Below are 27,581 nucleotides of genomic sequence, written 5' to 3' on the forward strand. Positions count from 1 at the left end.
ACCAGCGTGGACTGGTGAAGGATGGAAGGAAAATGCCTTGATGACTACACGCTATCGTGACTCTGTAGTGTTCCCTTTGGAGGCCTGAATTCCAAAGACGCCCAAAATTTGGTATTCCCAGCTCTTAAACTGTTCATGGAAAGCCCTAATCTTTTGGCTCTTCGTTTTTTGGGGCCCAGACTCCTGGGTATCTCCCAGTGCAGTGCTGTCAGACTCTGCCAGCGGGTGCCCGGGGTGGGTGGCTGTTGGCTGGTGACGGAGCTGGCAGTTGCCCAGCAGAGTGCTGGGGGTGCGATGGGGACAAACCAGGCCAGCTGAAGTCTTCCAGAGCCACCACAGCTCCAGGCAAGCGAGGCAAGAAATGGTAGTGCAGGATTTATCAGAGATGTAATGAATTGCAGGGAAAATCTGTCCCTGTAGCACCCTGTGCTTAAAAGCTGATGTGTTGTGGCGTCCGTACTGTCCTGTCTTGCGAAACTACAGTGCAATTACAGGGACGAGCCTGGTCCTGGCTGCCAGGAATCTGTCTGGAGCAGCGTGCCAGGTACTTACAGCCACTGACCTGTGCTCTTCTGCCTTTTGTGTCAAAGTGGACACAACTGCTGGGAGCTCCCAGCTGCCAGGAAGCAGGTATGGAGAGGGCGGGCAGTCCCTGTGCCTGGGATCGAAGCCCAGGACAGCACTCCTGGGGCATCCACTTTTTGTGTGACTGGTGCAAGTTCAGGGGTTACAGCCCGGACTTTCCATGTTTCACAGAATCATGGAATTGTCAGAGTTGGAAGGGACCATCTAGAGCCTATCCAGTCCAACTCCCCTGCCAAAGCAGGGTTGCCCAGAGCACAGCACTCAGGAGCATCCAGGTGGGGCTTGAAGATCTCCAGAGAAGGGGACTCCACACCCTCCCTGGGCAGCCTCTGCCAGGGCTCTGCCACCCTCACCCCAAACAAGTTCTTCCTCACATTGCAGTGGAACTTCCCATCTTCCAGCTTGTGCCCGTTGCCCCTTGTCCTGTCCCTGGGAACCACTGAAAAGAGTCCAGCTCCATCCTCCTTCAACCCACCCTTTAGACACTTGGAAGCATTGATAAGGTCTCCCCTCAGTCTTCTCTTCTCCAGGCTCAAGAGCCCCAGCTCTCTCAGCCTTTCCTCAGCAGGGAGATGCTCCAATCCCTCCATCCTCTCTGGTGCCCTACACTGGACTCTCTCCAGCAGTTCCCTGTCTCTCTGGAACTGGGGAGCCCAGCACTGGAGGCAGGATTCCAGTGGTGGCCTCCCCAGTGCAGAGCAGAGGGGGACAATGACCTCCCTTTGTCTGTCCCGTACCCTTCTTCCCGTGCCCCAGGGAAGTGAGCAATGGGAGATGCTGCCTTGGGACCAGTCCCCCACCAGAGATGCCTTTGGCAGGGCCGTTGCTGTGCGGATACGGGAACAAAAGCCCTGGGTGCTGGCAGGGCTCCATCCTGCAGCGCGGGGAAGCGAGATAACCGCCCTCGCCCTGACATTGATGCATGTCCTGGCCGGCGGAGCGGCGGGGAAGCCGGGCTGCTCCTCCATGACTCTGCCTCCGCACGTGCCTGGCCCTGCCTGTCTGTCTGTCTGTCGGCCTCGTGGCGTCCTGGCACAGCACAGCCCAGCAGCGAGGCTGGGGTTTGCCAGGGGAGTCCTGCAGTGGCCTTGTGGACACGGGCACAGGGCAGGGCCTCGGCGCTGACTCAGCCACGGCGTTTTTAGGTTCCCCAGGAATAGCTCTCAGCTGCTCCGACCTTTCCTGAACAGAGTGTGAAGGAGCTTCGGACAGACAGACGGACAGACAAACTGTCCCTGGGTGCCTGCTCTGCTCAAAGCAGAGACGTCCCCTTTCCCCATGACTCTGGCCAAGAGTGTTGGGCAGGGAGAGGCTGCTCCGATGGCCAGCAGCAGAGCAGTTTTGGGGGGCAGCTGTCTCTGGGAAAGCACAGCTGGTACTCATAGGTGCTCCATGGGGTGTCTCCATGCAGGTCTGACACCCGGCTGGCAGGGGAAACTGAGGCAGGGTTGTGCTGTTGGGTCACGGGGTGTTGAGCTGGGCCATGCTCTCCCATGGATGACAACAGGAGCCCAGGGTGAGGGTGAGTTCAGGGAGTTGGGAGCGTTCCCAAGCCAAGGACACCCGAAGGAGTGTGGAGCCAGCCTGGCCACCAGCTGGTGACTCCTTCCGTGGCCAGCGCTGGGCAACCACAGGCGAAAGGCAGCGAGCACCACGAGCAGAAGTTACTGTGGCTGTGGACAAATACTGGGGTGGGCATGGGACAGTCCTGCCATGTGTGTAAAACCATAAAAATTCCCCCCACCCCTCCCGGGGTGAATAGGTGCTTGTTCCCTCGGGTGAGGGCTGGCTGTCCCAGCCTTCCTTCTCACAGTCTGAGAAGCAAAGAGGAGAGAGGGCAGGGCCGGGGAGGCTCATGGTTTTTTGGGGTGGCGCTGCAAGAGCATCTTACCCATGAAGGGGGATGTTACCTCCCGACAGCACAAATGGAAAACTAATTGAGGAAGGGGAGGAATTTGGCTCTTCCTCAGAGGGCTCTTGTGTTCCTGCACCACCACCACCCCTACAGTAGAACTGTTACCACTCCTTTTTGAACCTGTGCATTAAGAAAATCAAAGTAAGAGGGAGCGGGGTGTCCCTGCTGGGGGGGACCTGGCTGGACCCTGCAGCAGAGGGTGATGCCAGACTCCCCATGGGCACCATCCCCAGCCTTCTTGCAAAGGGCTCATCCAGCCCCATACCCAGGGTTGAGAGAGGACCCCAGACGTCTCCAAGGTCATCTCACCTGTCCCTGGTGACAGCTGGTGCTCCAGCAGTGCCACAGCGGTGGTGGCACCTGGGGGGATGGCGCAGGGAGGCAGGCTCAGCCTGCAAAACAACCCGCCTCGCTCTCTCCCTTCCCACATCCTGAGCAGTGACTTGAACAAACAACCCGCCGTGCTCTTTGAGGACACGCAGGGGGAAGGGGCGAGGAGGTTTGCAAAACCATCGCGGTTCGGATTGCTCTTTAAGCATCTAAGAGCGACTCTGACTCCTATGCGTCTCCACCCACACACCTTTGCACTGAAATGACTCCGACTCCGCGCGTCTCCACCCACACACCTTTGCACTGAAATAAGTGTGGGGGCACCTCGTCCTCTGTAGCATCAGCTGTTGCTTCTATTACACACTAATTTTCATATTTTTTTTTTTAAGGGTGTGCAATGTGTGAGAAAGGAATCAGGTCCTCAAATAACCTGGGGACCCGCTCTGCAATGTAAGGCACATGTTGAAGGCACTGGCCTCCTCCTTAATTTCCCTTCTCGCCCTGCCTTGGAGCAGCACGGGGGGGTCAGGGGGGCTCAGCCGTGCTGCTGGAGCATCTGTGGGTTGGTGACGGGTGATTTTGTTGCAGAGGACCCTGCTGGCACCTGTCCTGGTGTGCTATTTGTCCCTGCTCGTGCAGTGCAGCATCCGTGCCCAGGGAAAGCCTCCCGGTGGGGCTGAGCTGGGGTGAGGGGGAGCTGTCCTGGTGTGGTATTTGTCCCTGCTCGAGCTGTGCAGCATCCGTGCCCCGGGAAAGCCTCTCGGTGGAGCTGAGCTGGGGTGAGGGGGCATGGGTAGGGGGGCAGCGGGCACCATGAGCTGCTGGGGGGGATCAGCAGGGTCTGTGCTGTAGCCCTGGCAGTAACACACAGACCAGGGGCTTCATGAACTCGAGCTCTTTCCATGAAAGCTGCTGGGAAGTGCTGAGGGTACCAGCTGGTCCAGAGCCCCTCGCCCCTCTGTTCGTTGGAGGACCCAGCGTGGCCCCGGGAAGGTCCCTCAGCCCACGAGTGGCTCTGGGGGGAGGTGTGTTTTTTCCTTCTGAGGCAGGATTTGCTTTTCCCACTTGGCCTGGGTTTGACTTGGGACGTTTGCTCCCTGGTGCTGTTTTTTTTCCTTGGGTCCTCTTTTTGCAAAGAAACGTAATAGGGGTGAGAAGAACCTCGCGTTGGGTTTCTCTAGGTGTCTTGTCGGTGCAGGGGATCGACCACCACCACTTGCAGCGGGCACAAAGCAGCACCCTGTGTACCCCTCACTCTCCCACAGAGAGAGGCTTCTCTTGCTCCCATATAATGGAGTAATTCAGCCCTGCGGGGGCTGCTCCCCCTCCCCTGCTCTGCCCTGGACCGCAGAGGAGCAGGTCCATCCTGTGTCTGTACCCACACAGGGCTGTTTCCTTTGGAGACCCTGTATGGCTTGTGCTTGTGCATGCAGGGAGAGATTATTTTTTTTCAGGCCCCCTCTTAAAATCCTACTTGTACCTGAGTTGAACCCGTGCAGGGAGCTGGCTGCAATTTCCAGCTGACCTTACTTTTGGCAGCTTGTTAGCAAGCTCGAAGGCGCTGCAGGGAATTCCTGGCCGCTCCACGTGCTTCCTTTGCTGGCAGATTTCTTGTACAAAGAGCTAAGAAGGGGCAGCTGTGCATCCCCTCTCCCCTGGGGTTGGCTCTCTGCTGGCCTGGCACAACACCTCCACGACCAACAGGCAGCACGGGGTGACGATCCTGCCTCGCAGCTGAATTTAAAGCTTGGGGACTGGGACTACGCAGGCGTTGAGAGGCTTTGGTGTCTTGCTGTGTGCTCAGGGCTCGCTGTGGAGCAGGAGGTAGTGGAAGCAGCAGGCGATGCTCCCGGCCGGCTCCATCCCAGGTGAGAGCAGGAGGTTCCCCTTGGCCCTGATGAGCCATTAAGGATGTGCTGGTGCCAGCTCCTGGCCACGCTGTGCTGCTGGATTCGGGAGCAGTAACTGCAGGTTCAGCCCAGGAAAACCGCGTGGAAGGAGCTGCAGTTGCCTCGGGTCACAGCAGCTTCCTCAGCACTTCCCAGTTTCTTGCCTCAATAGATCACTGTTAATCCTCGGACCCATACCGCCGGGTCCTGCTAATTCATTGAAAGTGTCACTGAAAAATGCTGACTTGGAGATTTATAGGGAGCGGAGCCTTTACCCTGGCCTCAGTGCTGAGCTTTCTGGTGTGTTTTCTCCCTCTCCTTGTACCTCCCGTGTTACAGAAGGGTTTATCCCAGCAGCATTAACCCTGTCAGAGCACTGGAGGCTGTTCCTGCTGTGTCTCTGTGTGTGTGCCAATCTGGCCTCAGGGAGTTGCTGCTTTGAACAGGGGCTTGGAGCCTGCTGGGGACTGTTCTCCTCGGTGCCCTGTGACAGCTCTGCTCGGCTCAAGTGATGCTTGGTAGCCCAAAAGCTCCTGTTCAAGCAAAATTAACCTAAACACCCAATCTTTCCCTGGCAGGTCTGGCTGGCAGGTCGCTCATTGGCCTGTTGGCTGTTCCCACTGAGGCACCTGTATGTGCTGCAGGGATGGCAAGAGCAAATGTGTTTGTTTCCCCTCATTTTGTTGCAGTTTGTAATCCTGTGTATTAGCTTCATCCACCAGAGACTGAACTGGAGCCCTCAGTGCTAGAGCTGCGATGGCCTTGGCACCGCCTGCAGTGTCCTGACCCAGGCAAAATCAATGCTTCCCTTCTGATGGCTCTGATACAGCCTCCTGCGAGCTGGAGGAGCTCTGACCTCCTTCCTCATGTCTAATATTTGATTTTTCCAGGCTGCAAAGGTGGGTGAGGAGGGAGGGACAGGAGGGCAGGCTGTCAGGACGGCAGTGAGGGTGACGATTGCTCTGGTAGCTGGGGAATCGGGATCCTGTAGCTCAGGGCAGAGGCAGGGCTGCCTGTTTCTCCACCCAAAAAGCATGAAACACATTCCTGCTGCTTTCCTGCTCTCTGCCTGGAGCCACCCGAGAGAAGGGTACCCCGGCTGTGCATTGGCAACGCTGGTATCAGCCTAACTCAGCACCTTTGGAGGAGCTTGCCATTCCCAGGGGAGTGGGAGGGCTGATTTCAGGCAGCAGGAAGACTTTTGCTACAAGCTGTGGCAGGGGGACCAGCAGGCACCAGGTACCGTTCCGTCCTACATGATTTGGCCAGCACGGTTAATGCATCACTCGTTAAGTAGCCAGAGAGAAATTGCCATATGGCCCAGCCTGCTGTTCCTCTATTAGAAGAACCAAAAAATATGTGTATTCCAAAGGCGCAGCTTGTTTCTGCTCTAGAGCAGCAGCGTCTGGAAATGCAGCGGGAGGGAGCAGAGTCCCTGCCGTCTGCTCGGTGGGTCCTGGCCAGGAGAGCTGGGGGTCGGGGCAGGAGCTCCCCAGGTCCTGTTCTTGGATGCAGGGACACCTTCCAGGCCCCTAGCTACAGAACTACAGAATGATAGGGGTTGGAAGGGACCTCTGGAGATCATCCAGTCCAACCCCCTGCCAGAGCAAGGGTCACCCAGAGCAGGTTGCACAGGAACATGTCCAGGTGGGGTTTGAATGTCGCTTCCTGTGGTCAAGGTTGTGTCTGTTACCTCTTGTCCTGTCCCTGGGCACCACTGGAAAAAGCCTGGCCCCATCCTCCTGACACCCTCCCTTTAAGCATTTATGAGCATTGATCAGATCCCCCCTCAGCCTTCTCTTCTCCAGACTAAAAAGACCCAAGTCCCTCAGCCTCTCCTCATCAGAGAGATGCTCCAGGCCCCTTATCATCTTTGTAGCCTCTGCTGTCCCCTCGCCAGCAGTTCCCTGTCCTCCTGGAACTGGGGAGCCCAGAACTGGACCCAGTCTCCAGATGTGGCCTCACCAGGGGGGGAGGATGACCTCCCTTGACCTGGTGGCTGTGGCTATGGAGCAAATAGCACCTTCCTCTTTGGGGGACGGAGACAGCGATACACAGAATATTCATCTTTTTTGCCGGGGGGAGGATGACCTCCTTTGACCTGGTGGCTGTGGCTACAGAGCAAATAGCACCTTCCTCTTTGGGGGATGGAGAGAGCGATACACAGAATATTCATCTTTTTTGCCCCAGTCCAGCCATGGCCGAAGCCTGGGGAGGCAGAGGTGTGTGTTGTACCACACGCTGCCATTTCCTGGCCCTGAGCTGTGTGCTCAGCCCTCTGGGCTGTTTCTCCCAGAGCACCAGAGCGTGAGATTTCACAGGGGTGAGTAATAAAGCTTGGCCGAGTCTGTGGTGTTTATGCATCCAGGACCAAGGTGTCTCCCAACCCTCTTCTGGCTTCTCCTCTGGCACCGACCTGGAGGGTCCTGGCTTTGCCTTCCTGGAGAGACAGCCATGACTGCATGTGGCTTCCAGCTCCCCAGGGATGGAGACACTGGGGCTGGGGGATCCAGGCTGGGAGGAGGCATTTGGCAGATGTCCATGTGTTTGTGCATCCAGGACCAAGGCATCTCCCGACCCTCTTCTGGCTTCTCCTCCTCTGGCACCAACCTGGAGGGTCCTGGCTTTGCCTTCCTGGAGAGACAGCCATGACTGCATGTGGCTTCCAGCTCCCCAGGGATGGAGACACTGGGGCTGGGGGATCCAGGCTGGGAGGAGGCATTTGGCAGATGTCCCTGTGGTGGCACTGCTTTGAATGTGCAGCCCAGGAAGGTCCAGCCCCACCAGTACTGTAAGACCAACCTGTTTGCATGGGCCACTAGCCCAGGAAGCTGCAAAACAGCCCTGGGAAGCCCAGGCAGGATGCAGTAGGTAGGACCTTATCCCTGTGTGGCTGGTTGTCTCCTCCTGAACCCAGCCCTGTCCCGCTCTCCTGCTGGGGCAGAGGCTGCTAGGGGACCTTTCTCAGCCCTGGGCTGGCTGCTGGGTCACCCTGTGCCTGTGCTGGCCACTCAGGGTGTGGGCAAGCAGCTTCCCCTTGCTCTTGGAGCCTTGAAGGGTGTCCCCTGGGCAGGGACCTGGCAGCGCTGGCTGGGGAAGCTTCACTGCAAAGGGAGCCCAAAGCCTTTCAGTACCCGAGCTGTGGCAGAGTAATCTCAACTTGGGTCACTCGTTTCGCTGTGTAAATACGGATGTGTGGTCACTTCACCCCCACAGGGTCACTCCAGTGTCATGGTTTCCTGTTGGTCGTGCTGTGGTGTTGCTGGTTTGCAGTGGGTGTGGGGAAACCTCCGTGGATCAAAGATCTGTGGGGAGAAAGAGCAGCATATCCAGCAGCGGGGTGGGCTCAGGGACAGGGTCAGCTCGGGCTTTGCATGGGAAACCCCCTAATTCCTCTCCCTGCACTGCACATGGCTGTGACCACAGATGGCCCCGTGCTGGGGGACGGTGCTGCAGCTCTGAGGTCTGGTGTGTCGTGCAGGGCTGGGCTCGGGTCACCCGTGATGATTTATGGGGTCTGATCCTCCAGGGGAGCCCCACCTGGGCCTGGCTATGTCACCAGGTTACCCCCCAGGGACCTGGCAGAGGGCTCATCCTCAACCCTTGGCTTTAAGGCATTTCCTTCCTGCCCTTGGTGGGTTCTCCCAGGCCTCCTCCATGTCCACTGGTACCAGCAGACACCCCCCTGTCCCAGCATGGAGCGCAGGGGAGCAAATCTCTGCTGGATTCATGGAAATCTCCAAGGTTGCTCTCTGCTTGGCACTGCTCTTCCGTGCCATTAGCATCTTGCTGCCACTCCTGCTGTCCTGGTTTGTTGTTTTCCAGGCTGTCTGGGGCAGCAGCTCCTTTCCCTCCAGGAATTTTCGGGGAGGATGTTTCCAAAGGGCCGTGCGGGGGTGGCCGCTCTCTGCTGGCTCGGCTCCTGTCGGAGGAGAGGCTGCTGCAGGTACGGCTCCGCAGCAGAACCCTGTTAATCCAGCTGCTGCCTAATGACTTTCTCAAGGTATTTTTAGCTGCACGTAAACTTCAGGAAGAGCTTTCTGCGGCCGAGCACACTGTGCCCTTTGTTGGGGCTTCTGGTAATGGGGAGGTAATGGCTCAGCCCTTTCCCCTCGCAGCGCGTTGGCGAGCTCAGGAGCATCCCAGCCTCCTGCGTGGGGCTGGCATAGACCCCTCCAGCGATGGTGAACTCCTCCTGACCTGTTCTGCACGGTCTGCAGCTTGATTTAGCAAAGCTCCTGGTTCAGGAGCAGCTCAGAAAGGGGCTTTCAGGAAGTGCTGCTCCTCCCGGGAACCCGCGTGTCAGAGGAAACCATCTCACTCTGCTGGCAGCCGTCTCGGTTGTGAAGTCAACTTGCAGGTGGAATTAGCACATAAAACATCCTGGATCTTTTCTTGAAGCTCTCAGGGCTGGAGGGATGGGGACAGTGAGTGGCTTCCCATGGGCTTCGTGTCCCCCTTGCCCCTTGGGAGCTGGAGCCGTGGCTGGGTGGGCAGAACGGCTCTGGGTGCAGTGCACGATGCTGTGTCTCCCCTGTTGTGATCTGGGGTTTCTCCCCAAGGCCTTCTCTGCCCTGTCCTGCCATCGTGGTGGCTGTGTGGGACAGGAGAGTGCTGTGAGTGTCCCTCGCAGGGAGCCAAGGTGGCTTTTGCTGGCATTTTCCCTGCGGAGGTGCCTGGGTGTTGGGACACAGCTGTCCTGTGCCCTGCCCGTGCTCACGGAATAGCTGGGACAAGGGAAATTGCAGGTTTTCCCCATTGCAGCAGGACTAGTCAGCATTTGGAAACGGAAGCTCAGCCTTTAAGAGCAGAATTGGTGTCTGGAGAATTTAAAAGTAGTTGCCACCCATGTCCCCAGAATAAGGGGGAGGGACTTGGCTCGGGACTCGCCAACATTCCACCTGCCAAAAGCATCAGACCAGTGACAAAAGCCCAAAATGGCTTTGTAATCTGGGGCAAGTTGGACATGGAGCCTTCAGTGTCCTTGCTGGGGGAGCTCCTGCCAGGAGGGGCAAGCATTTAAGTATCTGCCTCCCCTTCTGCCCACAGCAGGACCTTGCCTGCGGTCTCTGCCGCCTTGTCACTCCGCCAGACTCTCTAGGTCGTGCTCGTGCTTTCGCAGGAGTCTCCTGTCTCGGTCAGGATCGTCTGCATTTCTTCATATCTATTTTTATTCACCCTTGTCTCTGAAGTAGCTCTTGGCAATGAACTCCCAAACCCCTTCTGCTTTCCCTGCCAGTGGGATCCTCAAAGTGCCAGCTCGAGGGTGCCTACAGCCGGGGTTGGGGGTCCCCAGCCGGACGTGGGGATGAAGGTGCTGCTGCCCCTTGTAGCCCCTGGACCAGTGACCTGCTCAAACAGCCTCCACGCTTGCAATAAGGGCAAGAAATGCAGATGTTGAGCTGGACGTTGGGGCTCTGTGAGCAGCTGGCTGTTCGTTAGTTGTGCTGGTAAATGAAGCTGCATGTGGTGGCATCTGCACCTGTGGGTAGCACCTGGGTGCTTGGTGCAGCCTGCTGGAGAATCCCTGCACGTGGAGGGTCTCGGGGCTGGCATAAAGGTGCTTTTTTCTCTTTGGGGAAAGGAGACTGTGGGCTGGAAGGAGCAGGTCTGAAAACAAGAATTATTGCTAATTGCCTCTAGCATCTCTGCTTAATGGAGTGGAGAACGGAGCTTGCTGCGTTCCCCTGGCTCCCTGCTCGGTCTGGGCTCTGGTGGCCACAAGCCAAGCACTGCTGTGATGCCCTCAGCCCGTGTGAGCTGTGATGGGGCACAACTTCAGTCTGGGGTAGCTGGTCTTGGAACTTGTCACTAGCCCTGAAGAGCAGGAATGGCCTTTTCCAGCCCACGTGAACTGCTTGTTGCGGGCAGGAGCTGCAGGAGGGATCTGCAGGCTGCTCCCTGCCCCAGGTGGGGTGACAACCAGTCCCAGTATGTGGTGAGCCAACAGGTTTCTGGGCACTCGGGATTCATCTGAGCTCTTGGGGTGGTCAACCCTGACCTGTGGGCAGTTCTCACCTGGTGACTTTACTCGGAGGCTGGGCTGCCCATGGGGAACCTGGAGCAGTGCCACCAAGTCACATGGTGGCTCCGCCAGCTGGGTGGCATCCTCTGCGAGTGACGCTGGCCACGTGTGGGAGAGTGTGTTGCATTGCTCAGTGCTGCCATTCGAGCAGCCTTCAGGACCCTGGTTTTCTGCAGGGGGTTAGGGACTGTGGACATGAAGTGCTTGCAGGGTCACTTCCAGCCTGGCTTTCTGTTGGCACACGTGAGCGGGGCAGGGGCTTGACCGACATGACTTGTTGGATCACAGCACCTGTAATGTGGAAGAGGGACTTTGACTTTGTGGAGTCTGTGAGCTCTTCCTAAAGGTCCTGGAAAGGCTGTGAAGTTTGGTACTCCTAGCAGGAGATGTGAAATCACTGCCTGTGTGCTCTTCTGGGGCTCTGCGGGTCAGACAGCTGGAAAGTCTCCAGATCTTGGTGGAAACTCAGTGGCCACCACCCTCTGGGACTCCCATTTCCCTTCCTTCTTCATTGCAGTAACAGGACTTGCTCCCTCTCCCTTTCAGATGGAGCCAGTCCCATTCCTGCGATGCAGAAGCTGCACAGGAGAGTTCATACAATCATAGAATCGTTTGGGTTATAACGGACCTTAAAGATCATCCAGTTCCAACCCCCCTGCCCTGGACAGGGACACCTCCCACCAGACCAGGTTGCTCAAAGCCCTATAAGTTGATCTATTCCAGTTTATTGATTCGTTTTCCAAAAGTAAGGATAAACAGGTGTAAGATCAACGTTGGATGGTGCCCAATAAAAGGCAGAAACCCTGGGAGCAGCAAACAAGCTCTGGGTTGGTTGGGTCATTGGGATCAGCCAGGCTTTACCCCGTAACCAACAAGCAAAGGCACCTGCTACATCTCAAACTGCTGCTTTTAAGCGACCCAGGCGTCCCAAGAAGGGAAGAGGAGAATCACAGAATCACAGAATCTTCTAGGTTGGAAGGGACCTTAGAGATCATCTTGTCCAACCGTCAACCTCACTGACAAAAATAGACCCCCACACAACAAACAAGGAGCATCATCACTAAACCAGACCTCCCAGCACTACATCAACCCGGCTTTTGAACACCTCCAGGGATGGTGCCTCAACCACCTCCCTGGGCAGCCCATTCCAATGGCTGAGAACCCTTTCAGTGAAAAAATTTTTCCTAATATCCAGCCTGAACCTACCCTGAAGAAGCTGCCCCACACCTCGGTGCTCTGCGAGGCATCAGGGCTGGCGGTGAAGGCAGTGCCTGGCTTTGTGCCTCCACCTGGTGACAAGAACCCAGCGCTGCATTTTAGCCTACATTTTAGTTTTAGTTGGGGGAGATCACCGGGGAGGCGTTCTGGGTGGGGAGATGGGCATGAGCAAATCTTGCTCCTCTCCCTAAGGACAAAGGGTGTAGTGTAAATAGACATCTCTTGGGTTCCTCCTGACCTGTCTTTGTGGCGATACGCCATGGGATGCTATTATTTATGCATATCACAACATGCATATTATTTATTCTGCCTGCCTTTGTGCTCAGGAGGAACACACGCCAACCGGGGTGTCCTTAGCTCCCCCGGGGGGTGGCTGAGCGAGCGGAGGGGCAGCTTGCTCCTCTCCCTAAGGACAAAGGGTGTAAATAGACATCTCTTGGGTTCCTCCTGCCCTGTCTTTGTGGCGATACGCCATGGGATGCTATTATTTATGCATATCACAACATGCATATGATTTATTCTGCCTGCCTTTGTGCTCAGGAGGAACACACGCCAACCGGGGTGTCCTTAGCTCCCCCGGGGGGTGGCTGAGCGAGCGGAGGGGCAGCTTTTCAGAACATGAAGAGGCACCGAGTCAAAACGCCTCCTTACCTGGATTGCAGTGTCAGTGAGGGGGGGGATTTACCCATTTCTCTTCCCCACCTCTCCGACACAGAATCCACTTAATCTCCTGATGACAGGACTCTGTCTCTGCCAGCTCTGTGGAGCCAATATTGCTGACGGGCAAGCTGCCTCCTCCGTCTCGTATCAAGTGAAGAGCTGGCCACATCCAGGGGCTTGGTGCCCCCAGCAATGGTCCTACAAAGCAGCATGAACACGGCTTGATGTAACAGCTATCCAGCTCTCCTCTTGGCACTGCCACCTTAAAAGCAAAACCTCTCATGTTTACACCTATTTAACAAATTTGTATAAACCACAGTGCTTTTCTTACTGAAGGAGCTGCCTGATGTTACCGCAGGTCCAGTTCGGCCACCGTGGCTGTCCTGGGAGGGAACTGGGAGCATGGATGGGAGCGCTGGAGGGTGGGCAGGGTTGGGACGTCTGAGTCTGTAGCTGTTTTAGTTTTGTGCTGAGTCTCAGCCTCCATCTGTGCCCTCGAGGCCGTCAGTGCAGAGGGGGAAACAGCTGAAGGAAACCAGTGGTGAGGTTTTAGCGTTGTGGGAATCTTCTCCTTGGCTCCTGTTGTCTGAGCAGCCGGGCTGAGGTACTGCAGGTCCCTTCTTGGGACTGTGGGTGGGTTTAGGCCTGGGAGATGGACCTCTGGTTCCAGCTCCTGAACTCTGTGTAATCTGTGTGGGGCTTGGTGTGTGGCCAAGCAGCTTGATGCCCACCAGACCTCCTTACCACCCTCAGACAGTGCTGCTTCTTTCTCACCTTCCCCCTGACAGGCTGTAGCCTATTTGAGGAGAGATGAACACACAGCATCCCTTCTCCACACCCCGTGTCTGTGATCTGGGACTAACCACCTGCTATGGCACCGGGATCCCTTAAATCCTGCCCCGAACCACCTTATTTCTAGAGTATCTTAATGTAGAACCAGTCACTGGGAACGGACGTGTCTCCTGTCCCAGGGAGAGGTGGGTGGCAGCAGATGCTCACGTTGACTCAAGCGCTGCTTGGTGGATGTGGAGGATGAGCGTGGAGTTGTCCAGTGGGCTGAAGGCAGCTGAACAAGTTGTGTGTTGTTCCTCAGGTGGTGGCCTCTCTCCAGAAGGCCATGCTCCAAAACCCCTGTTCCAAGGCGATGGCCTGTCCCACTCACCTTTTACTCTTGTCTCCCACAGGGGTGCTGACAGCTGGAGAGCACAACTTCCCCTTCCAGTTCCTGCTGCCAGGTATGATGTGGATAAGCAGCTGAAGGCACTTCCAAGCGAGCGGTGCTGGGCAGGACTCGGGTGGGATGGCAGTGACAGGTTGGCAGCTTGGCCCGGGGACACCAGAGGGAGCATAAGGTCAGCCACAGACAGCAGAGGAGCTCAGACAAACAAGAACCTTCTGCCTTGGTGCAAAGCCAGGTCTGAGCTGTCGTTGCTGCTTCCCCGAGCTCTCTGGGTGTGCGCAGGAGGCCTGGCCCGTGGCTGGTCAGTGTGCTCACAAAGAGCATCTCTGCTCCTGAACGCGTGGCCATAGAGGTTCCCTTCTACAGCGAGGTTGCAGCAAGGTCTCTGAGTGACCTAAGTTCAACGCCAGGTCTTTTTTTGGGGTTCTCTGTCTCTAAGGTACTTGCAGAATTCCTCAATTCTTGGCCTGATGCAGCCCTATGATCTTTTTCTTACTCTCTGTGAAGAGGGAAGATGTTTATAGTAACTATTTCCAGTTCAGGAATGCTTGGCCTGATGCAGCCCTATGATCTTTTTCTTACTCTCTCTTGATTGTAGCCTCTGCTCCTACATCATTTGAAGGCCCTTTTGGCAAGGTCCTCCATCAGGTGAAAGCTGTGATAGACACACCTCGCTTCTCCAAGGACTACAAGTGCAACAAGATCTTCTATGTTCTCTGCCCTCTCAACTTGAACGACATCCCTGACATTGAGGTGAGAACAAGGAGGATCATGGCTGGGAAGTACTGAGGCTTCAGCACTTGTCCTTGTCATGGGTGCTGTGTGGGGAATAGCTGGGTGGTTGGACAACTCTCTGAGTGAGCAAGAGCAGGACAAGGGCTCCTGATTTCTCCTGCCTTGTCATCAGTCCCTGCTCCCAGTGATTTTTGACGCTTTCATGTGTTGCTTTGGAAGAGTTAGATGAATTTTCAGCACGCAGAGAGGTTGTTCGCCAGTAGCACCAGATAGAGACCTGGGTTTGGGGAACTTGCTTTGGAGGGAAGAGCAACTCATAGGACAGCACAAGTGGAGGGGTGGAGAAGAGACCTGTTGTCTCTGGCAGTGCTGTGGTGCTGGTTCATCGCGTCTGCTTTAGACCAGAGATTTCTGCTTGCTTGTTTTGAATCTCTGAATATTTTCCTGGAGGCTCTCTGACTCTCTTGAGCCAACATCTGTGTCTCTCTGCTGTCCTGCAGCAGCCCAACACTATGTCAGTCACCAAGAAGTTCAACTACAAGCTTGTGAAAAGTGGCAACATCATCTTGACGGCCACCTCAGATCTGAAAGGGTACATCGTGGGGCAAGCAATCCAGCTCCGCACGGACATAGAGAACAAGTCGGGCCGGGACACCGGGGCGGTGGTAGCCAGTCTGCTCCAGGTAAGCAGCCAAAAGGGAGATTCTTTGGCTTGTGCTGGTAGATCACAGATTAGATTCCATCTAAACATGAGGAGGAACTTCTTTCCTGTGAGGGTGGCAGAGCCCTGGCAGAGGCTGCCCAGAGAGGTGGTGGAGTCTCCTTCTCTGGAGACATTCAAACCCACCTGGAGACGTTCCTGTGGGACCTGCTCTGGGTGGCCCTGCTCTGGCAGGGGGTTGGACTGGATGATCTCCAGAAGTTCTTTCCAACCCCATATCGTTTTATGATTCTGTGATTACCCCCCTGAGACCTCTGTGAAACTGGGGCAGTTCTCACCAGCGTGCATCTCAGCTGGGTGTGACAGAGGTGGCAGCGAGGAGTCCAGACCTCTGGCTAACTCTGTTTCTCTCTACTTTCCTTGGGAAAGAGGTGGTAGAACTTGTCTTGTCAACTCAGTCTGTCATATAATGATGGGTATTTCTGCTCTGCAGTATGCACGTTAGTTTTTTGCTTGTGGTTTTGTGTCCTGACTTATGTTTGTGGGAGACAGAGGACCATTGGCAGTGTTTCTGCTAGCTGTGTGTTCTCCTCTCTGTGCAGAAAGTGGCTTATAAATCCAAGCGCTGGATTTACGACCTGAGGACCATCGCGGAGGTGGAAGGCTCAGGGGTGAAAGCCTGGAAACATGCCGAATGGAAGGAGCAGATCCTGGTTCCAGCACTGCCCCAGTCCATTCTGCAGGGCTGTAGCCTCATACATATTGACTACTACATCCAAGTGAGTACCTTGAATCTCCTGGGGAGCTCCAGTGGGCTGTGCTGCAACTTCTGTGCTCCTTTCTGGGTTGAGCTTGACCGCTGAGCTCCGTAGCCGTGTGGTGGCCCTTGTCTCAGGTGAACCTTCCCAGTGTGATGTGTAACGAAGAGGGTGCCACTGTTTGTTTTTTTTCGTTCTTCTCTTCCAGGTTTCCCTCAAGTCTCCGGAGGTTTCGGTCACTCTCCCCATTTACATCGGTAACATCGCTGTGAACAGGGTGCCTCTGAGCCCCTCCCGCTCCATCCAGCACATCCCATCTGCTGTGGTGCCCAGTGCCCCCCCGGAGGAAGAGGAGGCTGCCAGCGGTTATCACCCCATGGACAATATTTTGCTCCCCACCAAAAGCCATTCCCAGCAGCAGCCCTTCAGCTACGCCCCAGGACTGAGCTTCCAGGAGATAAGGGTGGACTCGGAGCCGACGGGCTCCCCCAACCACCCCACGCTCTGCCTGTCGACGGGAGCCACCGTCCCTTACTACGCTGAGGGGAACGTGGTGCCCGTCCCCACGGCCAGCTCGCTCATTCTGCCCCCGGAGTACAGCACGTGGGGCTACCCATACGGTGAGCAGCCCGCCCCGGAGATCCCAACGGGCTGGCAGCACGGGGGTAAATGTCTCCTACAACAAGAGTCTTCTTTGCTAGCCACGAACTGGGGGCCTCCAGGAGAGATGGGGAGGGACTTTTTATCAGGGAGTAGAGCAAGAGGACAAGGGGTAATCATTTTAAACTGGAAGAGGGGAGATTGAGATGAGATCTCAGGAAGGAATTATTTGCTCTGAGGGTGGTGAGAGCCTGGCCCAGGTTGCCCAGAGAAGCTGTGGCTGCCCCATCCCTGGAGGGGTTCAAGGCCAGGTTGGAGGGGGCTTGGAGCAACCTGGTCTGGTGGGAGGTGTCCCTGCCCAGGGCAGGGGGTGGGAACTCCATGATCTTTAAGGTCCCTTCCAACCCAACCCATTCTATGACTCGATGAACTGGGTGGCAGTACAGGGATGTCATCCTGTCAGGGGTTGGTGTCAGAGGGGATCATGAGATCTCTCCACCTGCTTTACCCACCGGAGGAGTCCCCTCTGCCCTGGGCTTGTCGTGAGAGGGATCTCCCTGTTCTTAAATGAGCTTCCAGCCTCCCACTGCTAGAAAAACATCTTGGCTTGTGGTGAGGCTGGTGGGAGCGGAGCCAGGAAAATGATGTCACTGAAATCTTCTGTCTGCCTTGGAAGCGGGGCTGCAGCTGGGCTGAAGACACACGGGCTGTGGGGGCGGGAGCTGAGAGACTGTCCAGAGTGGAAAAGCTTGGGGGAATCCCAGCACGTTGGATTCCTGGAGCTGTGCGTGTCCCGGGCGGCGGGGATGTGGGGACTGGTGGTGTCTGTCAGCACAGCCCTACCCCATAAACCTGTCTGTTAGCACTGGGGTAACCAGACACTCCGTGTGTCACCTCAGCCCCGGCTTGGGGCACACGGAGCACGGGTCATCTGTGATCTGGAGGTGTTGGAGTAGGTGATCATAGAATCATAGAATCATAGAATCATTGAGGTTGGAAGAGACCCTTGGGATCATCGAGTCCAACCATCTCCCCTACTCTACAAAGTCCTCCCCTACACCATGTCCCTCAGCACTGCATCTAAACGGCCCTTAAACACAGCCAGGGATGGGGACTCCACCCCCTCCCTGGGCAGCCTGTTCCAATGCCCGACCACTCTTTGGGTGAAAAATTCCTTCCTAATGTTCAATCTAAACCCACCCTGTTGGAGCTTGAAGCCGTTCCCTCTCGTTCTGTCACTAATTACCTGTGAGAAGAGACCAGCACCAACCTCTCTAGAGTGTCCTTTCAAGTAGTTGTAGAGAGTGATGAGGTCTCCCCTCAGCCTCCTCTTCCTCACACTAAACAGCCCCAGCTCCTTCAGCCGCTCTTCATATGATTTGTCTTCTAGGCCCTTCACTAGTTTCGTTGCCCTCCTCTGCACCCGCTCCAGCACCTCCAGATCTCTCTTGGATTGAGGTGCCCAAAACTGGACACAACACTCGAGGTGTGGCCTCACCAGTGCCGAGTACAGGGGCACAATCACCTCCCTACTTCTGCTGGTCACACTATTTCTAATGATGCTTTTGAAAGAAGGGGAGGAACAGAACAGCACTTTGAGGTGCTGATTTTAACCCCGTCGGGACAGGGATGGGACTGGCTGGCTCAAATTCTGCGTGTGCCCACGCAAACCCCATCTATTTCAGCGGGGCAGGTTGTGGGGTCCCATGGAGAGAGTGTGTGCGTGACACGTGGACGTGCCAGCAGTTTGCTTTATTCCTGGGCTTGAAGGAACCTCCCAAACACCCACCGTAACCACCCTTATTCTTGTTTTGCCCCGCAGAGGCGCCTCCATCCTACGAGCAGAGCTGCAGCAGTGCCAACTCCAGCATCAGCAATGGCAACTAGCCCCCCCGGCTCGGAGCCCCGCTGGCGCTGCTCGCCCCCGGCGCCACGGCTCGCCCGCCTACTGCAGAGTCTGGTACAGCACAAGGCGTCTCTTTATCTCTCCTGCTGCTTGGGGGGGTAAACCACACATCCCAGCCTGGGCTTTTTAAGTCTCTTTCTAGGGAAGGTTGGGGGGGGGGGGAAAAAAATATCAAAACAAAACAAAGCAGGCAGCCAGAGCAGCCTCTGCGTGTGCGTAGGAGGGGTCTGGGAAACAGAACCGTCTCCTCCTGCTCCACCAAGTGCTGGGGAAGTGGTTTTGCCCCAGGGATGCCCTCTGCAGCAGCCTGTGTTTAAAGTACTGTAGTCAACACTAACTGCTTTACTATCAAAGCACCTGCGATGCCTTATCTGAAGCGCTCCTGACTTGGCATGTTCTCCGCTGTAGGTGAAGGCTGGGCTGTGTTGGACTTTCTCTTCTCTTTTAGGGGCCGCGTGCTCTCCAGAAATGGTTTTGGCAGCCCTTCCTCCTTGTCCTCGTAGGTCCTAAGGGTAGCTGAAACAGGAGGTTTCTTGGAGTTAAGCAGGTTCGGGAAGGTCAGGGACTCTTAAAAAAGCCAAAAGCACAAGCCCTCGCTGTACCCGTGCTGTGGGGTGAGTGACTGGCAGCCTTTGGTCCCCTGGCAGAGGCTGCACCGCTGCTGGTGGGGAGAGGAGAGCGGGCTCTGGCAGCAGGGAGCTCTTGCTTGTAACCCAAGAGGCCCTGCTGAGCTGTGGAGGGAGAGCCCACTGTCCCCGTGGGGTGCCCAGCACCCAGCTTCTGGCCTTTTTCAGGAAACAGTCAGTCCATCCCTGCTGGACCCCAGCGCCCAGGGTGAACAGCACTAGCCAGTCTGCAGGCGGAGCAGGGGGGACACACAGCATCCCCCATGTCCCCCCGCCTGCAGGGTGCCCCCTCCACCCCAGCTGCCTTTGGCAGGCCAGAACTACCCGACAATCAAGTTACAAAAAGTCTGTCCGATGCTACCTCTGAGTCTGCCCAAGGAGCCTGGTCCCTGGAAGCCCTTCCCCGTGGGGTGACCCTCCCTGGAGGCTCAGCCGGGGGTCCCCGCGCTGCCCCGGGGGGGTGCGAGGTGCTTGGCCTGGGGACCGCTCTCTCCACCAGCTGGTACTGGTTTACCCCTTGAGCCACAGCAGGATGCGAAAGCGAGTGAGCGGGGACACAAACTGCTCCTCCTCCTCCTCCTTTGCAGCCTCCGCTGGACCTGGCGGATCGGGGGAAGAAGCTGGTCGATGTAAAACAACATTTTTCTTTTGCGCTGCTTTTTTCTCCCTCCCCCCCGACCTCCCCTCGTTTAGTTTTTTTTAGTGTTGCCTGCCCAAACTGAGAAAACCACAAACCAGATGCTTAAGAGCCGCGGGCGTCCAGCCACGGCTGAAATTGTGGACTCGGGAGACCTTTGGCACCTCGGAGAGTTGGTCTCCACGCTCCCTTCTGCTGGGTGGGCAATATCTAAGCAACCTTTTAGGAGCACGACAGCCCCTGCCTCCCCGCCTCCGACACCCCTGGCGGGCAGCTGGGGACAAGCCCTGCTTTGCACTCTTTCTTTGCAAATGCTTTTTATTTGTTTTTTTTTAATTATTATTTTTTTTTAAGTGTTGAACTGCTTTAAAGATAGCATAGGGAAGGTGCCGTTCCGAGCAGTGCTGGCACAACATGCACCGATGTTGATAGAATGATTGTCATTGTCCCTGAATATATATATATATATATATATATATGAGATGAAGTTTTGTTTTTAATGATTGAATTCATAAATACAAATTTTAATGCTGTATTTAATAAATTATTCTAAGAGAAATGCTGTGCTTTTTCATCCATTTCTGACGCTTATCCATGTGCCTGTTCATGCCAAATCCAGGAATGCACCTTGCTGATGTTTTTGCCAAATGAAGCAAGTTCTTTGCTCCCACCAGGAAGGATGGGGACCTCGGGGGCAGCTCGGGGACAAGCGTGGTGCAGCCTGACCACGTGGTTCCAGAGGAAGTTTGGTACCACGTGGGCTCAGCTCTGGAGAGAGCAGCCACCGCACCGCTGTGTCCCCAAGCCCCGTGTCCCCAAGCTGTGGTTTGTGTTGGTGGCCCACGGGTCTGGCTGGGGAGAAAGGGGAGAATGGACTCTCCCTTCAGGAGGATGGAGATGGAACAGCCGCGGTCTGTTGGAAGGGCTGGAGACCACCATTTCAGTAAGTTTTGGAATGAACTTACTGAAAAGGCAAGAGGGCTCCTCTCCCCACCCACCGTTTGGTGATACCGTGGCTGAAGCCTGTAGGTGTTGCCCAGATGTTGTCACTGCAAGTAGCCCGAGGTGTGTCTCGGACACAAGGATCCTTCTTCACCCTCTGCTCAACTTACGCTTCTGCCCAGCTTTTATTATTTAGGATTCTCCCCTTTGCCTGGTGGGCTGTGCCTGCCATGGGAAGCGTTCTTGATACGTCAAGGGTCAAAGGCAGGTGCTTGTTCACTCTTAAAGGTCTGTCTTTTCCCCAGGGCTCTTCCTCTTCCTCCCAGTTAGTGAACCCGTTTGGCCTGGCTCAGCCTGTAGCTCCTGTGGCCTTCCCTGCTTTGGGCAGAATGTATCCCTTCTTACAGCCTCAACCCAAATCCCTTCCACGCCTCTGGAAAAATTCCTCTGAGCTGTCAGTGCTTCTGGACGTGCTGGGTTGGGCTACAGGCTCCTGACCCAGAGCTCTGGGAGAGGCAGCCTGGGCCTGGACTGGGTTGCCAGGTCCTTGTTCTCCATCCCTGGAGCTGAGCTGCTGCTGATGCATCCAGCCCTTCTTTGGTTACTGTGGCCAGAGCCACCAGGATGCCCTTCTAGACCCCCAGCCAGTGTCTGTCCTCCTTGTTTAACCTTTACAGTTGAGGATGTTCATGGTGGGGACCATGGAGAGGAGAGTCCAGCTGTATCTCCCACAGTTCCTGTGCTGTGCCCTGTGTCTCTGCAGTGTTACCGTGCACCCGAGCTTCCTCACCTAAATTATATTTGCTACAAACTGGTTCTTCAGCACCTCTTGCTCTACATGGAGCCTCCTTTGCAAAGCAAGGAGCAAGTGGGCCATGCTCCACCAGCAAGGGACATCCATCTCTGCTGGCTGCTGTGGAGGGAGCAGGAAGGAGTTGGAGCTGGACCTCATGGTGGTCCTTGTTCTTGTGGACGTTAGGGCTGGGCATGCACAGTTTCTGCAGGGAGAGGCCTCTTGGAGACTGTCGAGGTGGCTCTGGCCAGGGTTCAGCAGGTTCTCACCCTCCGTTGGTCTCTGGGTGACCTCGCTGTTGTGCAAGGGGACAGGAGCAACTGGCAAAGGGCTGTGGTTTTCAACGTCCCCCGGCGCTGCGGCCGGGACCCAAAGCCTGACACAAAGAGCCTTGGTCATGTTTCATGGACCCCTTTGAGACGGTCCAGGACCACAGGATGGAGGAGTTAGTCCAGCTCTTCTTAAACCTACCAGGTTGTGGCCTCAGGGCAGTGACAGCGAGGTCCTCAGGGTAGATGAGTGGTTTGGAAATGGGACTAAAACCCCATGTTTTGGTGTGAATATGTTCCCCTCTGGAGAGGGTGTGTGGACAGTCCCCATCTCCTCTGCCTCCCTGCTGTCTCTCTCCTCTCCAGCCTCTCTGGCTTCAACCTCTTGAAGTCCTGGGGAGCTCCTGTAAGCTCCAGCTCATCTCATCCCTTTCTCCTCTTTTCAGAGCTCTGGAATAAAGAGGAAAAAAAGCCCTTTTTTTTTTTTTTTTTCCCAAACCCAGCTCTGGGTAAAAAAAAACTTCAGCTCGCAGGAATTCATCCCAATTCCTGGCTCAAATTTGTAAGCAATTGTTTTTCGGTTGTGTTTGAAATGGGGAGGGGAAGCGGTGGGGCACGAGTGAGGCTTCTGAGCTAATTGTTTCCAAACTCAACGTTCAATGGAAAATACCAAAAATATCATTTGTCCTTGTTTTATTTCTTTTCTTTTTTTGTTTTTTTTTGCTGCTGCTTTTTTGTCCTTCATGGCTTTGTTCTTGTCCCGCTCTCCACATGTGTCACCTCCATATTTTTGGCTTTTTTTTGGTGTTGTTTGTGTCCTGTCACACCCCTGCTTTGGCACCTGCCGTCCCACTGCCTGCAGGAGATGGGGAAAGGGGAGAGGGGGGACGCGAAGGCTCCTCTTTTTACAAGACAGTGATTCTTTTTTAGCTTTCCACTAAACTTTCAGTAATTTTATAGAACTTGGAAGTTTTCCTATTGAGCCGCACAAAAGAGGAGATAAAGGGTCTTCTGGGGTCTGTTTGGTTTATGTTCTGTATTTTTAAATATTTCCAACTGTCTGCAACAGGAATGTCCCATCCCTCCTCCCCAGGAGAGGCTGGTGGGGCAAAACCCTCCAGACTTGTGCCCTTCCTTGTACCAATACTCGTGGCTGTAATTCTTTATTCCTGTGGTTCTCTTTATGGATTTTGGGGTTTTATACAACACTATTTGTGATGGCTCTGTGCAACCTAAGACTTCTGCGCAATTTATTACTGGGTTTTCAAACGCCAACTAAAAAGCAGTTTTACATGTTTCCCGTGGCTACTTCTGGGGGAGTACTTTTTTTGTCCTGGGTTTTAAACCACCAAATGTAAAGAACTGGAAAAAAAAAAAAAAAGTCAATAAAGCTCTCCGTTTTTTTTAAGACCATGGGTGCTTTTGCTGGGGGTGAATGTGTGACGAGCACCATCCGTACACTCTGGGAGGGCGAGAAACGGCGGAACCGTGTCTGCAGCTGAAGCTCTGGAGATGATTTATGGCTGATGCTGAAGCAAAGCCCCCTCTCCTCCAATTTATTGGGGTGGGCAGACGGGGGTGGGCTGATCTAAAGCATCCCAGCGATGGAGGAAGGTCCGGCTGGAAGGATGCTCTCTCCCAGACTGGAGGAAGCAGCGGGGCGGTTGGGTGGTTCCCTTCCTGCGGGCAGGAATCCCAGGATGTGGCGGCGGGTCCCTGCTCGCCCCGCTCGGTGCGGGAGAGGGCGATGTCCTCCCGGCTGCAGGGACGGACGGACGGCCATGGAGCCGCCATGGAGCCGCCATGGCCCCCAGCCCTTCGCTGCCTCCAGCCTGGCCAGGGCTGGCAGCCGCCGCGCCAGGAAAATGAGGAGTTGGTTGTCAACCCATCTTCACCCCGCTCGCATTAATTAGCAGATGAGGTTAAAGCGGCGGAGCTGCAGGGTTTGAAGTGGGATGAGGGCACGCTGTGTGCCCTCTGTGTCGTTCCAGGTTATTTCTCCTTCTTGCAGGAGCCTCTTCCCTTCCCCATGGCCCAGGGAGGCTTGTCCCAGCGGCCGCGGGGTCCCCAGCTGAGAATGATGGAGCCCCAGCAGAGGCAGGGGGAGAGGTGCCACCAGACCCTGACAGCCCGTCCTGCCCCACCAACGTCCCTCACCCCTGTCCCCCAGACTGGCAGGAGGGTCCCTCTGGGTGCTGGGACCTGGGTGCGAGGTGGTTCCTAGGAGCAGGTGATTCCCTGCCTCCCTCCATGGCCACCTCCCGTGCCAAGCCGATACCCCATTTCCAGCTGCTGGTGGTTCTTTGTGCAGGGAGCTCTCGCTCCATCCTGGGTGGGAAGGAAGGAAGGACACCCATCCCCCCCACCACCCTCCTGGGCCAGCTCAGGGGGCCATGGGACCCCACAGCCCCTCTGGGTCCCCAAAAAGCGGGAGGCACTGGGGGGGATGTGTGAGGGGGTGTTTCCTTGGCCCTGCCAGAGCGTGGGGGATTCTTGTTGGTGACCCCTCCATGACCACCTCCCATGCCAAGCCAAGCATCCCCTGTGCAGATGGTGGTGACCTTCCAGGGTGACGTTGGAGCTTCCTCGACACCCCAGTTCGAGCTGCTGGTGGTTCTTTGTGCAGGGAGCCCTCGCTCCATCCTGAGGGGGAGGAAGGACACCCATCCCCACCACCACCCTCCTGGGCTGCCTCAGGGGGCCATGGGACCCCCACAGCCCCTATGGCTCCCCAAAAAGCAGGAGGCACTGGGGGGGGGGTGGTCTTGGGAGGGGGCTGTTTCCTTGGCCCTGCCAGAACGTGGGGGATTCTTGGTGGTCCCTCCATGGCCACCTCCCGTGCCAAGCTGAGCATCCCCCCGTGCCGATGGCAGTGACCTTCCAGGGTGACGCTGGAGCTTCCCTGATGCCCCATTTCCAGTGGTTCTTCTTTCTGTGGGGAGCACTCCCTCCATCCTGGGGGGGAAGGAAGGACACCCATCCCCACCACCACCCTCCTGGGCCGGCTCAGGGTGCCATGGGACCCCCACAACCCATACGGCTCCCCAAAAAGCGGGAGGCACTGCGGGGGATGTGTGAGGGGGTGTTTCCTTGGCCCTGCCAGAGCGTGGGGTATTCTTGTTGTGGGGGGAGGTTAATTAATTAATAAGCTGCTGCTAAATTGGCGTGAGGGCCGCTGTGCCGGGCCCCGCCTCAGGCCGGGGGACTCTTATTTTGACCGCGGCGCGGGCGGACGGGGGCAGCCGCCGCCACCGGGCTCTGAGGCCGGGCGGGGCCTCGGCGGGGCCTCCCTTCCCCGGGCCCCGCGGGGCGGCGGGGCCTCAGGCCCTCAGGGGTGTCCGTCCCCCCCCTTCCCCTCCAAATCCTCCGTGTCTGAGGCTGCGCCCGGGGGGTCCCCGCGGGGATCGGGCCCAGGCCGGGGGTGGGCGAGGGCCGGGCTGGGGGGAGGAGGCACCGCCGCGGCCTGGTGGCACCCGGGGGGGCTTTGTTGGGCCAAATCCCGAGTTCCCCGGCTCTGTGGCGGGGCTTGGCTGCTCCCCCGGTTCCCAAATCCTCCCCGTTCCACAAAAAGCATCTCCTGACACAGCGAGGGCCGCCCACGGGCGCTAAGGAAGTGGGGCTGGGTGAGGGGCAGCACCCACGCCATGGCGGCGTCCGGGGATGCCCCAGATGTCACCCCAGCACTGGGCCAGGGCACCTGGAGAAGGTCTCCAGAAGCAGATGGTGGCCACGGCCCTTCGCCACCCTGGCCCATGCCACCTGGAGGATGAGGGTCTTGCTCAAAGTGACCCCAACCCCCATGGGCCACCTGCCCACCACCAGTTGGCGTGGGGCTGTGGGGGCTCAGCCTGTGGGCCGAGGGAGGGGATGTTGTTCTTCCAGAGAGCTCATAATAAATGTATGAATTGATACTCTGCTCTGCACTGGGGAGGCCACAACTGGAATCCCGCCTCCAGTGCTGGGCTCCCCAGTTCCAGAGAGACAGGGAACTGCTGGAGAGAGTCCAGCGTAGGGCACCAGAGATGCTGGAGGGATTGGAGCATCTCCCTGCTGAGGAAAGGCTGAGAGAGCTGGGGCTCTTGAGCCTGGAGAAGAGAAGGCTGAGGGGAGACCTTCTTCATGCTTCCAAGTGTCTAAAGGGTGGGTTGAAGGAGGATGGAGCCGGACTCTTTCCAGTGGTTCCCAGGGACAGGACAAGGGGCAACGGGCACCAGCTGGACCATGGGAAGTTCCACTGCAATGTGAGGAAGAACTTGTTTGGGGTGAGGGTGGCAGAGCCCTGGCAGAGGCTGCCCAGGGAGGGTGTGGAGTCCCCTTCTCTGGAGATCTTCAGAGTCCACCTGGATGCTCCTGAGTGCTGTGCTCTGGGCAGCCCTGCTTTGGCAGGGGAGTTGGACTGGATGGGCTCTAGAGGTCCCTTCCAACTCTGACAATTCCCTGGTTCCATGATGTCAGGGCGCTCGAAGGTTCCCACTTCCCTCCAAGAAACAAGTGTTCCCCATTGGGGACTCCCTGTCCCTGCATCCCCCCTGGTGCCAGTGTCACCCCCCGGTGACACCGGGAGCAGCCGAGGGAGCCTGGGGAGGTGTTTATCTCCGGCTTTACTTCAAGAGCTATAAAAGAGCTAATTGTTTTGCAATCATGGATTTACTGCGGGCCTGGGCATTCGGAGGGGCCCAGCAGGACTGGGGAGGGTGGACGGGTCTGCTGGGGGTGCTGGGGGTGTGTGTGGGGTGGAGGGGACCCATCCCGGGGGTGCCATGGGGCCGGAGCGGGGCGAGCTGCTCCCTCTTCCCCCCCCTTCCATCCCGGGTGCCCCCCACCTTGCACACACGGGGCTGAAAATAAGGACAATAACGCAAAAGAAGATGTTTTTCAGCTACAAAAGAAGATGGTTTTCAAAGAGACTTTTTTTTCTATTTTTGGCAGGAGGATGGAGGGATTTTGTGACTCTTCCTGGGGGATCTTGCGTGGATTTGGTTTAGGTTTTTTGGGCCAGCGCTGGCCACTTGGCCATGGCAGGGCACTCCCGAGAATTTGGGAAACTCATTATCTGCTCAATTAGGAACGGCTGGTGCTCCCCCCTCCCGTGGGCGGTGGGACAGAGCCCGGGGTGCGGGGGGGCCGGAGCCGCCGTCTCGATGCGAACGGGAACGAGCCGGGGGGTGTCGGTGGGGCCGAGGGGCCCCATCCCCACCCCTGTCCCCGTCCCCGTCCCCATCCCACCCCTGTCCCCGCCTCACCCCGTCCCCATCCCACCCCCAGCCCGGCTCCGGCTGTACGGCAGCCTCCCGACGGGCGCCGCCATGATGCCGTACGGCCGAGGGAGCCCCCTCCTCTAGGGGGCCGCCATGTTGCCGCGCGCATGCGCACTGAGCGGCGGAGCGTCTCCATTGAGAAGAATGAGGGGAAAGGGGCGGAGCCAAGGCGTGAGGAGCCGCCGAGGGGGCGGGGCTACGCTCCGGGGCTCCGGCCATGGCCACAGTGGATGCCGAGGTGAGTGAGAGCGGCGGCGTCCATCTACCCGGGCGGGGGGAAGGAAGATGGGGGAGCGCGGAGTGGTATCGCCCAGGGCCAGGCGGGTTCTGTCGGAGGCCGGGAGGGGGGCCGTGCCCCCGCCGCCCCATGGTTCAGTCCAACTCCTCTGAGGGGAAGAATGTGGGAGCCGCTGCCATTGTGTGTAGGGGGGGGGCCCGGGACTCTGTATAAGTAACACCCCTCCCCGGTGAGTCAGTGGTATGGGCCATACAGGTTCCGGGGTTGCCCCCAATGGGAGCCAGTGCGTGTGGCGGAGGCGGGGGGGACCCATCCATGTTCCGGGGCCCCCCATGCGGCCGGGCGGCGGGCGGCGC

General features: G+C 56.9%; 2 protein-coding genes across 3 annotated transcripts in view; both read left to right on the forward strand.

Moving 5' to 3' along the window:
- The window catches only part of ARRDC1 (arrestin domain containing 1), a 38,941-nt gene extending 19,779 nt beyond the window's left edge, over window positions 1-19,162 (forward strand). Inside the window, exons 3-8 of one of the 2 annotated variants that reach the window (XM_014952407.1) lie at window positions 13,807-13,857; window positions 14,401-14,555; window positions 15,038-15,220; window positions 15,801-15,977; window positions 16,165-16,576; window positions 18,379-19,162. In XM_014952407.1, coding sequence (XP_014807893.1) covers window positions 13,807-13,857; window positions 14,401-14,555; window positions 15,038-15,220; window positions 15,801-15,977; window positions 16,165-16,576; window positions 18,379-18,443 — 1,043 coding nt within the window. In that variant the 3' untranslated portion in view covers window positions 18,444-19,162. Of the gene's footprint in view, window positions 1-13,806; window positions 13,858-14,400; window positions 14,556-15,037; window positions 15,221-15,800; window positions 15,978-16,164; window positions 16,622-18,378 lie in introns of both variants that reach the window. The other variant, XM_014952406.1, reaches the window with a different exon arrangement.
- A 7,996-nt stretch (window positions 19,163-27,158) lies between these two features.
- Window positions 27,159-27,581, forward strand: part of EHMT1 (euchromatic histone-lysine N-methyltransferase 1) — a 151,133-nt gene continuing 150,710 nt past the window's right edge. Inside the window, exon 1 of the mRNA XM_014952373.1 lies at window positions 27,159-27,225. Coding sequence (XP_014807859.1) covers window positions 27,205-27,225 — 21 coding nt within the window. The 5' untranslated portion in view covers window positions 27,159-27,204. The remainder of the gene's footprint in view (window positions 27,226-27,581) is intronic.

This window comes from Calidris pugnax, unplaced genomic scaffold (assembly GCF_001431845.1).
Source record: "Calidris pugnax isolate Ruff unplaced genomic scaffold, ASM143184v1 scaffold135, whole genome shotgun sequence".
In the NCBI taxonomy this organism is placed as follows: Eukaryota; Metazoa; Chordata; class Aves; order Charadriiformes; family Scolopacidae; genus Calidris; species Calidris pugnax.